Here is a 13,013-nt window from a genome sequence, read left to right as displayed (position 1 = left end):
CGTACACTGGCCCCTCACTGCGGTGTAGGTCGGCGCTCGTCTTCTGTCGACGTATGGCACGCTGCAGATGGACGTGTGCAGCGTCCCACGTCTCCTCCGAGCGCCGCACCCACTCATCCACAGCGGGGGCCTCGATCTGGCTCTCATGCCATGGTGCCAGAACCGGCTGGTACCCTAATACACACTGAAAAGGGGTTAGTTGGGTGGAGGAGTGGCGAAGAGAGTTCTGTGCCATCTCGGCCCAGGGCACATATCTCGCCCACTCCTCCGGCCGGCCCTGACAGTATGACCTCAGAAACCTACCCACATCCTGGTTCACACGTTCAACCTGCCCATTACTCTCCGGGTGGTAACCCGAGGTAAGGCTTACCGAAACCCCCCAACCGTTCCATAAATGCTCTCCACACTCTGGAGGTGAACTGGGGGCCTCGTCAGACACTATATCCTCGGGTACCCGTAATGCCGGAAGACATGGGTGAACAGAGCCTCTGCGGTCTGTAGGGCAGTGGGTAGACCCGGCATGGGAAGGAGACGACAGGCCTTCGAGAACCGATCCACAACGACCAGGATGGTAGTATTCCACTGTGAGGGGGAAGGTCGGTAACAAAATCCACCGAGAGGTGGGACCAGGGTCGTTGTGGAATAGGCAGGGGTTGTAACTTACCCCTGGGCAAATGTCTGGGCGCCTTACACTGGGCACACACCGAACAGGAGGAGACATAAATCCTCACATCCCTAGCTAACGTTGGCCACCAGTACTTCGTGCTAAGGCAGTGCACTGTCCGGCCGATACCCGGATGGCCAGAGGAGGGGGACGTATGAGCCCAACAAATGAGGCGATCGCGTACCTCGAGCGGAACGTATGTCCGACCCACTGGACACTGTGGAGGACTCGGGTCGGTGCGTAACGCCCGCTCGATCTCGCCATCAACCTCCCACACCACCGGTGCAACCAGACAAGACTCTGGTAGTATGGGCGTGGGCTCAACGGACCTCTCCTCCGCGTCATACCGCCGAGACAGAGCATCTGCCTTCCCGTTCTGGGACCCAGGGATGTATGTGATCTTAAACACAAACCGGGCTAGAAACATAGTCCAGCCGGGCCTGGCGAGGATTCAGTCTCCTAGCTGCCCGGATGTACTCCAGGTTACGATGGTCAGTTAGAATGAGGAAAGGGTGTTGAGCCCCCTCGAGCCAATGCCGCCACACCTTTAGGGCCTGTACCACGGCTAACAGCTCCCTGTCTCCTACGTCATAATTCCGCTCCGCCGGACTGAGCTTCTTAGAATAAAACGCACAGGGACGGAGTTTAGGTGGAGTGCCAGAACGCTGGGAAAGAACGGCCCCTATCCCGGCCTCTGACGCGTCCACCTCTACCTGGAACGGTAAAGAGGGATCCGGATGCGCCAACACCGGCGCCGAGGTAAACAGGTCCTTCAGTCTCCCAAATGCCCTGTCCGCCTCAGCTGACCACCGCAAGCGCACCGGACCCCCCTTTAACAGAGACGTTATGGGAGCTGCCACCTGTCCAAAAACCCCGGATAAACCTCCGGTAATAATTCGCAAAACCCAAGAACCGTTGCACCTCCTTCACAGTGGTTGGGGTCTGCCAATTACGCACAGCTGACACCCGGTCTACCTCCATCTTCACCCCTGACGCAGACAACTGGTAACCCAGAAAGGAGACCGACTTCTGAAAAAACAGACATTTCTCTGCCTTGACATATAGGTCATGCTCCAACAGCCTCCTCAATACTCGGCGCACCAGGGCTACATGCTCTGCACGGGTAGGACTGTACACCAGAATGTCGTCGATGTACACAACTACTCCCTGTCCTTGCATGTCCCGGAAAATCTCATCGACGAAGGATTGGAAGACTGAGGGAGCATTCATTAACCCATATGGCATGACTAGATACTCGTAGTGTCTGGAAGTCGTGCTAAACGCTGTCTTCCATTCATCGCCCTTTCTAATGCGCACCAAGTTATATGCGCTCCTGAGATCCAATTTTGTAAAGAACTGCGCACCGTGCAGTGACTCCGTCATAGTCGCAATCAGAGGAAGTGGATAGCTGTACTTCACTGTGATCTGATTGAGACCGCGGTAATCAATACACGGGCGCAGACCTCCATCCTTTTTCTTCACAAAAAAGAAACTCGAGGAAGCGGGTGAAGTGGAGGCCCGTATGTATCCCTGTCTAAGAGACTCAGCGATGTACGTCTCCATTGCCTTTCTCTCCTCTTGAGACAAGGGATACACATGGCTCGCGGGAGAGCTGCTCCTGACTGGAGATCTATCGCACAATCCCCCGTCTATGAGGCGGCAGCTGCGCCGCCTAGTCTTACTAAACGCCAGTTTCAAATCCTCATACTCGGGGGGAATATGCAGTGCTGTCATTAGATTCGGACTTTCCACCGAGGTCGCCCCTATGGAAACACCCAGACACCGCCCCTCACACTGGGCAGACCACCCTTTAAGAGCTTTCTCTCGCCACATAATAGTAGGGTCATGGGTCATCAACCAGGGAAGACCCAGCACTACCGGATACGCAGGAGAGTCAATCAGATAGAGCTGAATTATCTCCTCATGACCCTCCTGCGCCATCATCTGAAGGGGTGCTGTGACCTCCCTAATCAACCCAGACCCTAACGGACGGCTATCTAGGGCATGAACGGGAAAAGGCTTATCAACTGGAAGGAGGGGAATCCCTAACTCTATACAGAACTGGCGATCTACAAAATTCCCAGCTGCGCCTGAATCTACCAGCGCCTTATGCTGGGAACGAGGTGCAACCTGTGGAAAACAAACAGGCAAGGTTAGGTGCACGACAGAAAGCTCTGGGTAAGTAGGGCGCCTACTCACCTGGGGGGACCCCCCAATGCGTGACCTGCCTTCTCCCTCACCGGGGGACCCTCCCCAACACCTAGCCGCGGTGTGCCCTCCACGGCCACAGTTAGTGCAGGGACCGGGCCCCCTCGGGTTCCTACTCCTCCGTTCCCTAGCGCCCAGCACCCCGAGCTCCATAGGGCTCGGCTCGGAGGTGCTGGAGAGTGGAATGGGCGAACCCCCCCCGGGACGTCCCGGGTGGCGAGCAGGGTATCCAGCCGAATGGCCATGTCGACAAGCTGGTCAAAGGTCAACGAGGTGTCCCTGCACGCCAACTCTCGCTGGACGTCCTCCCGGAGGCTGCAGCGTAAGTGGTCGATATGGGCCCGCTCATTCCACCCTGCATCGGCCGCTAGGGTCCGGAACTCCAATGCAAAGTCCTGGGCGCTCCTCATCCCCTGTCGGAGGTAGAACAGACGCTCCCCCGCCGCCTTCCCCTCTGGTGGATGGTCAAACCGAACAGTGTGTCACAAAGAACAGCGCCGGAAGAAGATGGCTGCCGTTTTACAGCCCTCTAACCAATTGTACTATTATGTGTGTTTTTCCGCGTTATTTGTAATTTATTTTGTACATAATGTTTCTGCCATCGTCTCTTATAACCAAAGAGAGCTTCTGGATATCAGGACAGCGATTACTCACCTCGCGTTGGACGAACACTTTTTCTTCAACGAGGCGTTCGCGAAGGATATTCTACAGACTCCCGACAAGGCCCAGATCCCCGTCATTCGCGTGAGGAAGAGACGGAGATATCGTGGACGTAGGTCGGGGTGCCTTGTAAGGATCCGACGGCGAACGAGTAAACTGCCTCTCCCATCAATCCTATTAGCCAACGTTCAAGCTTTGGAGAATAAAATGGACGATTTAAGATTACGGTTATCCTACCAACGGGACATTAAAAACTGTAATATCTTATGTTTCACGGAGTCGTGGCTGAACGACGACAATGATAACATTCAGCTAGCAGGCTATACGCTACATCGGCAGGACAGAACGGCAGACTCGGGTAAGACGAGGGGTGGCGGTCTCTGTATATTTGTAAACAACAGCTGGTGCACCAAATCAAATACTAAGGAAGTCTCAAGGTTTTGCTCGCCTGAGGTAGAGTATCTTATGATAAGCTGCAGACCACACTATTTACCAAGAGAGTTTTCATCTATATTTTTCATAGCTGTCTATTTACCACCACAAACCAATGCTGGCATTAAGATTGCACTGAATGAGTTGTACAAGGCCATTAATCAACAGGAAAACGCTCATCCAGATGCAGCGCTCCTAGTAGCAGGGGACTTTAATGCAGGGAAACTTAAATCCGTTCTACCTAATTTCTACCAGCATGTTAAATGTGCAACCAGAGGGGAAAAAACTCTAGACCACCTTTACTCCACACACAGAGACGCATACAAAGCTCTCCCTCGCCCTCCATTTGGCAAATCTGACCATAACTCTATCCTCCTGATTCCTGCTTATAAGCAAAAACTGAAGCAGGAAGCACCAGTGATTCGGCTAATAAAAAGTGGTCAGATGACGCAGATGCTAAGCTACAGGACTGTTTTGCTAGCACAGACTGGAACATGTTCCGGGATTCTTCAGACAGCATTGAGGAGTACACCACATCAGTCACTGGCTTCATCAATAAGTGCATCGATGATGTCGTCCCCACAGTGACCGTACGTACATACCCCAACCAGAAGCCATGGATTACAGGAAACATCCGCACTGAGCTAAAGGGTAGAGCTGCCGCTTTCAAGGAACGGGACTCTAACCCGGACGCTTATAAGAAATCCCGCTATGACCTCCGACGAACCATCAAACAGGCAAAGAGTCAATACAGGTCTAAGATTGAATCATACTACACTGGCTCTGACGCTCGTCGGATGTGGCAGGGCTTGAAAACTATTACAGACTACAAAGGGAAGCACAGCCGCGAGCTGCCCAGTGACACAAGCCTACCAGACGAGGCTAAACCACTTCTATGCTCGCTTCGAGGCAAGCAACACTGAAGCATGCATGAGAGCACCAGCTGTTCCGGACGACTATGTGATCACGCTCTCCGTAGCCGATGTGAGTAAGACTTTTAAGCAGGTCAACATTCACAAGGCCGCAGGGCCAGACGGATTACCAGGACGTGTACTCCGAGCATGTGCTGACCAACTGGCAAGTGTCTTCACTGACATTTTCAACATGTCCCTGACTGAGTCTGTAATACCAACATGTTTCAAGCAGACCACCATAGTCCCCGTGCCCAAGAACTCTAAGATAACCTGCCTAAATGACTACCGACCCGTGGCACTGACGTCTGTAGCCATGAAGTGCTTTGAAAGACTGGTCATGGCTCACATCAACAGCATAATCCCAGAAACCCTAGACCCACTCCAATTTGCATACCGCCCCAACAGATCCACAGATGATGCAATCTCTATCGCACTCCACACTGCCCTTTCCCACCTGGACAAGAGGAACACCTACGTGAGAATGCTATTCATTGACTACAGCTCAGCATTCAACACCATAGTGCCCTCAAAGCTCATCACTAAGCTAAGGATCCTGGGACTAAACACCTCCCTCTGCAACTGGATCCTGGACTTCCTGACGGGCCGCCCCCAGGTGGTAAGGGTAGGTAACAACACATCTGCCACACTGATCCTCAACACGGGGGCCCCCTCAGGGGTGCGTGCTCAGTCCCCCTCCTGTACTCTCTGTTCACCCATGACTGCATGGCCAGGCACGACTCCAACACCATCATTAAGTTTGCCGACGACACAACAGTGGTAGGCCTGATCACCGACAACGATGAGACAGCCTATAGGGAGGAGGTCAGAGATCTGGCCGTGTGGTGCCAGGACAACAACCTCTCCCTCAACGTGACCAAGACAAAGGAGATGATTGTGGACTACAGGAAAAAAAAGAGGACTGAGCACGCCCCCATTCTCATCGACGGGGCTGTAGTGGAACAGGTTGAGAGCTTCAAGTTCCTTGGTGTCCACATCACCAACGAACTATCATGGTCCAAACACACCAAGACAGTCGTGAAGAGGGCACGACAAAGCCTATTCCCCCTCAGGAGACTAAAAAGATTTGGCATGGGTCCTCAGATCCTCAAAAATTCTACAGCTGCACCATCGAGAGCATCCTGACTGGTTGCATCACCGCCTGGTATGGCAACTGCTTGGCCTCTGACCGCAAGGCACTACAGAGGGTAGTGCATACGGCCCAGTACATCACAGGGGCAAAGCTCCCCTGCCATCCAGGACCTCTATACCAGGCGGTGTCAGAGGAAGGCCCTCAAAATTGTCAAAGACTCCAGTCACCCTAGTCATAGACTGTTCTCTCTGCTACCGCACGGCAAGCGGTACCGGAGTGCCAAGTCTAGGTCCAAAAGACTTCTCAACAGCTTCTACCCCCAAGCCATAAGACTCCTGAACAGCTAATCATGGCTACCCGGACTATTTGCACTGCCCCCCCACCCCATACTTTTTACGCTGCTGCTACTCTGTTAAGTATTTATGCATAGTCACTTTAACTCTACCCACATGTACATATTACCTCAACTACCTCAACTAGCCGGTGCCCCCCGCACATTGACTATGCAACGGTACCCCCCTGTATATATAGCCTCCCTACTGTCACTTTATTCTATTGTATATATAGCCTCCCTACTGTCACTTTATTTTTACTTCTGCTCTTTTTTTCTCAACACTTTTTTGTTGTTGTTTTATTCTTACTTTTTTGTTTAAAATAAATGCACTGTTGGTTAAGGGCTGTAAGTAAGCATTTCACTGTAATGTCTGCACCTGTTGTATTCGGCGCATGTGACCAATAAAATTTGATTTGATTTGATTTGAAACACAGCACGGAAGCGGCGGGAGAACTCCGCATAGTTAGTGGTAGCGGCGTCCATTCTCCTCCATTCAGCGTTGGCCCACTCCAACGCCTTGCCGGTGAGACAGGAGATGAGGGCTGAGACGCTCTCGTGTCCCGAGGGTGCCGGGTGTACGGTGGCGAGGTAGAGCTCCACTTGCAGCAGGAACCCTTGACACCCGGCAGTGGAGCCGTCGTACGCCCTCGGGAGCGAGAGCCGAATCCCACTGGGTTCCGGAGATGAGGCAGGAGGACTGACCGATGGGGATGGTTCGGTTCGTGGGGCGTGGGTACCCCGCTGGTTTCCCATCGGTGAAGAGTGTTCATCACCCCCCTCCAGGGCATGACAGACCTGGTTATCACGATCCTCCTGTCCACGAAGACGTTCCTCCATCCCGGCTGTTGGCGCGGTCGCTCCTGCTGATTCCATGGAGGGATGCGTGATTCTGTCAGAGTGGTGTGTGTAGATGAGTGGAAGGAATCAAGCGCAGGAACCAGGATGACTTCAACCGTCTTTTTAGTAACGTTCAAACACGTGAACAAAATAGTCGCCAACCCAACCGGGTGGCGCAAAACAATTACGCACAAACACAGTGCGAAATACACAAGAAAAGCGCACGCAGTGCGAACTCTCGGGACAAGCAACAACGAGAGAAATGTAACCATACAGAGGCAGTCTGACAATAAACAATCACGCATAACACCTGACCCAAACAAACGAAACTAAATAGGGAACATCATCAAACACAAACAAGGGACAGGTGTTACAAAGAGACAAAACCAAACGAACAAGAAACATAGAACGGTGGCAGCTAGTACTCCGGAGACGACGACCGCCGAAGCCTGCCCGAACAAGGAAGAGGAGCAGCCTCGGCCGAAACCGTGACACCGGAGTGTAACTCCAGTTCTATGAGTGGAGCGGAGCCCCATAGGACTTAAGGCCCTGCCGACCCTCTCTAGTCTCGCTGAAGAAAAATATATTGGGAGGCCGATTGAGGGGAGGCACCCCCTCTTATAGGGACACCTGTACTCCTATTGGCTGTAGGTGTGTGCATAATTTTGTCTCAGGCTGCTGCTGCCTTAGGGCAGAGGGTAAACCATTAGGAGCAGAGCTCCCCTATGGGGCGCCGCTCCACTCATAGAACTGGAGTTACACTCCGGTAACTAATCGATATTACATTTACATTTTACATTTACATTTTAGTCATTTAGCAGACGCTCTTATCCAGAGCGACTTACAGTTAGTGAATACATATATTACAGTTTTTAATGTCCCGTTGGTAGGATAACCGTAATCTTAGGTTGTCTAATTTATTTTCAAATAATTGAATATTGGCTAATAGGGTTGATGGACGAGGCAGTTTACTCGCTCGCCGTCGGATCCTTACAAGGCACCCCGACCTACGTCCATGATATCTCCGTCTCTTTCTCATGCAAATGACAGGGATTGGGCCTTGTCGGGTGTCTGTAGGATATCCTTCGCGTCTGACTCGTTGAAGAAAAAATCTTCGTCCAATACGAGGTGAGTAATCACTGTCCTGATATCCAGAAGCTCTTTTTGGTCATAAGAGACGGTGGCAGAAACATTATGTACAGAATAAATTACAAATAAAACACGAAAAAACACACATAATAGTACAATTGGTTAGAGGGCTGTAAAACGGCTGCCATCTTCTTCGGCGCCATTCATGCGTAGTCTGTAATAGTCTGTAGTGAGTTGTCGAACATCAATTCAAGTTTGAATCTGTTTAGTCTTTTTGCGTCCCCAATGGATTTGCAGAGCTCATTGCTGCTTGCCTTGTATGTGTCGTGCGCCACCAAGTCATCAGGGTTTGTTCTGCTGACATTGAATGCTGCAGTATGGGATATCAGCATTGTACGGTTATCTCCGTTCATTCAGGGTTTTTGGTTGGGGTATGTCCGGATTGTTATTGTGGGTACAACATCATAATATAATATAATATAATATAATAATAATATAATATAATATAATATGCCATTTAGCAGACGCTTTTATCCAAAGCGACTTACAGTCATGCGTGCATACATTTTTGTTTGTGTATGGCAGGTCCCGGGGATCGAACCCACTACCTTGGCGTTACAAGCGCCGTGCTCTACCAGCTGAGCTACAGAGGACCACATCATCATTTCCTAATGAAGCCTGTGACTGATGATGTATATTTCTCATTGTTGATGAATGAATCTTTGAATATATTCCAATCAATATTCTCAAAACAATCCTGCAGCATTGAGTCTGCCTCCTCAGTCCAGCGCCTCACTATTCTCTGTGTTGTTGGCTCCCTCTTGAGTTGCTGCTTGTAGCCCACTCTAAGTTGTGTTGATGTAAGCACATTTGGGCTTGGGAGTTGGTCGATTATTTTATTTTGTACGAATGACAAATATGTTTGTTGTGTCTGCGCAGTCACAATCTTTGTTTTTAAGAATACAGGTAAATTTTTTACTTTTGTGAATTTGTGGTGTATTCATGCTGTATATTCTGTACTCCTGGCTGCACAATGCATTTCTCTACTGTACAGTTAAGACTGATTTGGCTCATGAATGCCAATGATTTGCAAGCATGCTTGGGTGCACAATGCCATGTTTGTAATGTAAAATGTAAATACATATTGACGTGTAAATCATAGCTTCAATACATCCACACTCACAGGTTGTCCAGGGGCTCCAGGTTTGCCTCTCACTCCGTCCACGCCTTGTTGCCCCTAAGGAACAGTCAAACATTGTCAGCTACAATAAAACATGTGCAACAAGACAGTAATACAAAAAGACGTGCATGGGGAGAGTACTGTATAGTTGGTATGCCTGTAATGTGGTGCAACCGGTTGCACTATAGTATCACTTCACCATACTGTTCTAAAAACTTGCTGGGAGACCACCGAGCCTCTAGCAGCCCCCAATCGGTAAGGCAGAACAAACTAACTGAGAGTGCTAAATAGCTCAGACAGATACAATTATTTGCTATCATCAACTTTAATGCCATGTTTGGTAAATAAAGCTGGGATAGATAGACAGTGGGAAATGTGGCTTTTGTGCACTTAATCAGCATCTGTTATGGACTTGATCAATGGATCATTCAGATTCCCTTCATTTTAACACAGCATAAAATCACAAGATAATACTGTTGAAAAAAACGCCATCCCCACTTCTTAGGTTTTAAAAATACTTTAACCAGCTAGTTTTAATCTATACCCGATCTGATATGAATAACTGAAGATGTATTTTTGTGGGCGGATTGTAACACAGACAAACTACGAAGATAACATATTTTTAAGCACACTGCATCAGAGGTGTCCCACCAGGGGAGCGTGGCTATTGGGCATTAATGTGCTCGTGAGTCCGACATGAGTCCGACATGATTGTGCTCAAGTGCTTTTAAGTCTGACCATTTCTTCAACCAATAAGATTTAAGCTGCTTTCCCTTTGTTAGACCTAGTAAGAGAGCAGCATATGGGTTCTGGAAACCTTGGTTTACAACCGGTCTCCAAAAATAATTCTCACAAATCACACCCTCCTGAATTCCGCAAATTACAAAAAGTCTAACAACAAATTTACCCATCTACTTCCGGTTTCCAAAATGTTTTCCAAATTCCAAGAATCCTCAAACAATATAAAGTCAACTTGGAAAATCATCAATCAACTGTTGATTAAGAAAAAGGCTTCTACAGCAATCCCATCTCAATTTCATGTTGGAAATAAGACATATAGTGATCCTGATGTTATCTCATGTGAATTTAATAACTTTTTTGTGAATGTGGGTTCCTCTCTGTCAAAGAAAATCTGAGAAAACCGGAGCACCAAGTCTGGGACCAAATGGCTCCTGAACAGCTTTTACCCCCAAGCCATAAGACTGCTGAACAGTTAATGAAATGGCTACCCAGACTATTTGCATCGACACCCTTTTTTTTGCACTGACTCTCTTACACTGGCTCTATGCACACACATACTACACTGACACTCCAACACACACACACACACACACACACACACACACACACACACACACACACACACACACACACACACACACACACACACACACACACACACACACACACACACACACACACACACACAAAACACATGCTCACACACACAAAACATGCACACATGCATATTGACGCCATACACACACAGACACACTTTCACACTCTTTCACACTCTTTCACACTCTTCACAAATGCTGCTGCTACTCTGTTTATTATCTATCCTGATTGCCTAGTCACTTTTACCTCTACCTACATTTACATATTACCTCAACTACCTTGTGCCCCTGCATATTGACTCAGTACCGGTACTCCTTGTATATAGCCTCGTTATTTTATTGTGTTACTATTTCCTTTTATTTTTTGCTAATTTTTCGTATTTTTTAACTCTGCATTGTTGGGAAATGGCTCGTAAGTAAGCATTTCATGGTAACGTCTACACCGGTTGTATTCGGTGCATGTGACAAATATAATTTGCTAAAGCATCCATTTTAACTGTAGGGGTTCTACTCCGGTTATTTCGCTGCGCAACAGGTGATATGCCGCTGAAACTCTGTATGCCATGGGCTCTCCAAGCCTGTTCCTGTAGCTACCCAGTGCTTAATTTGGGAAACCAAGTGAAATCTGTTCGGAAACATCGATAGTAACATGTTTTCACAATTAAACATATTTCATTAAACTTTTGACAACCCCTCTGCACACTGGAGAAAGGAAGGAAGGAGAGAGGGGAGGAGATGGAAATGCACAGTGGTGAGATATTCTGTAGCTAAAGGTGAAGTGTCAGCATATTAATTATGAAAATATAAAAAATACCCTATTACTAGGCTATTCAAAATCAAATTCACTATAATTGTAGGCTAACTCTGAATGTGTTTAATTTAGACTAGACCAATTATGTACCAAATATATACTTTTTTATGCTTTTCTGCCATGTGTAATGTGCGGTAGGCTCTGTATTGTATAAGGGCACAATCGTTATTTTAATTCAGTTTTTTCGGGCTTGGGGTCAAATATAGGCCTATGCATATGCATAACCTCTAATATGCATATGGTGGTTTTGAAGTAATCATCACCTTAGAAAGCACTGTCTATTTCGTTGTGTTAGACTTTGAAACAACATCCACAACGACCATGTTTTCCATTCATTCAGAGTTTTAAAAGCACATACTGTTTTGATTACTTCTTTGATGTGATTTTCAATTGCCCTGAGTACCAGGCCATTAGCGAACTGATGATCATTAGCGAGTTGGGTACTACTAACACATGTCCAGAGTGCATAAAATTAGATTACCGTGACTCAACAGTCACGTAGAATTCACATCAAATGTCTATGTGGTCATGACTCATGACTGTTACGTAGAATTTTACTGCGGTCATGACTCATGACTGCCGGTGTGGCAGTAACACGGTCACTACAACAGCCTTAGACATAACCAGCCATAAAATAACTACTGTGGTAGATTTTGTGGGTTTTTACACTCTTATGTAGGTGTCATAACCAGCCATAAAATAACGCAATATATGTCACAACAGGTCTAAATATATGTGTCATGACAGTGTTATGACCATATTATAACAGGTTATGACAAGTTATGTCATCTGTTTTGACATTGGATGTCAAGTAAAGTGAAACTTTTGAGGCCTACTTGGATATACCAGGGCACCCTAATCTGCACCGGGGCCTACACTGGGGCATTATCTGAGTAGACACCTGCCTACTGCTGCTTTCATCCTTCCACTTGACATTGTGCCTTGGATGTTTTTGGACTACTGCTGAACTTGAACTCCACTTGGTTTAGCCTGTTTGGATTTACTCTTTTTGACTCTCCTACGGCTCCGTGTAGCGCTTGCTTCCCTCCTAGCTTCCCCCGGCCTGTATTGGAAACTACATCCCCTCCAAGGTGCTTCTCTGCTGGCTATTATACTGGTAACATGGGTTCCGTTGCGTTGTTTAAAAAAAAACATTTTAGTCATTTAGCAGATGCTCTTATCCAGAGCGACTTACAGTTAGTGAGTGCATACATTTTTCATACTGGCCCCCCGTGGGAATCGAACCCACAACCCTGGCGTTACAAGCGCCATGCTCTACCAACTGAGCTACAGGGTCCCAGCATTTAATCACTCTCTCCTTCCTGTTCTTATGCTGGTGAGTTTTGTGCCTTGTTTGTGTTTATTGTGGGTCCTCCTAGTGCTGTCTGGTTTCTAGTCTGTGATTGGGTTTGGGCTTGCTGCATATAACTGTGGTGATCCTACAAACTGTGTGATTC

At 48.0% G+C, this 13,013-nt stretch overlaps 1 protein-coding gene and 1 non-coding gene across 3 annotated transcripts in view; both read right to left on the bottom strand.

Annotated features, from left to right (window-relative positions):
- Nucleotides 1-13,013, bottom strand: part of LOC121582745 (collagen alpha-1(XXVII) chain A-like) — a 388,342-nt gene that overhangs the window by 63,409 nt on the left and 311,920 nt on the right. For both annotated transcript variants that reach the window (XM_041898821.2, XM_041898822.2), the window contains exon 44: nucleotides 9,412-9,465. In XM_041898821.2, the coding sequence (XP_041754755.1) occupies nucleotides 9,412-9,465 (54 nt within the window). The remainder of the gene's footprint in view (nucleotides 1-9,411; nucleotides 9,466-13,013) is intronic.
- Nucleotides 12,780-12,853, bottom strand: trnat-ugu. The gene has a single exon. It is a non-coding gene; the product is annotated as a tRNA-Thr (tRNA).

This window comes from Coregonus clupeaformis, chromosome 15, assembly GCF_020615455.1.
Source record: "Coregonus clupeaformis isolate EN_2021a chromosome 15, ASM2061545v1, whole genome shotgun sequence".
In the NCBI taxonomy this organism is placed as follows: Eukaryota; Metazoa; Chordata; class Actinopteri; order Salmoniformes; family Salmonidae; genus Coregonus; species Coregonus clupeaformis.
This window is presented reverse-complemented; position numbering and strand designations above follow the sequence as displayed.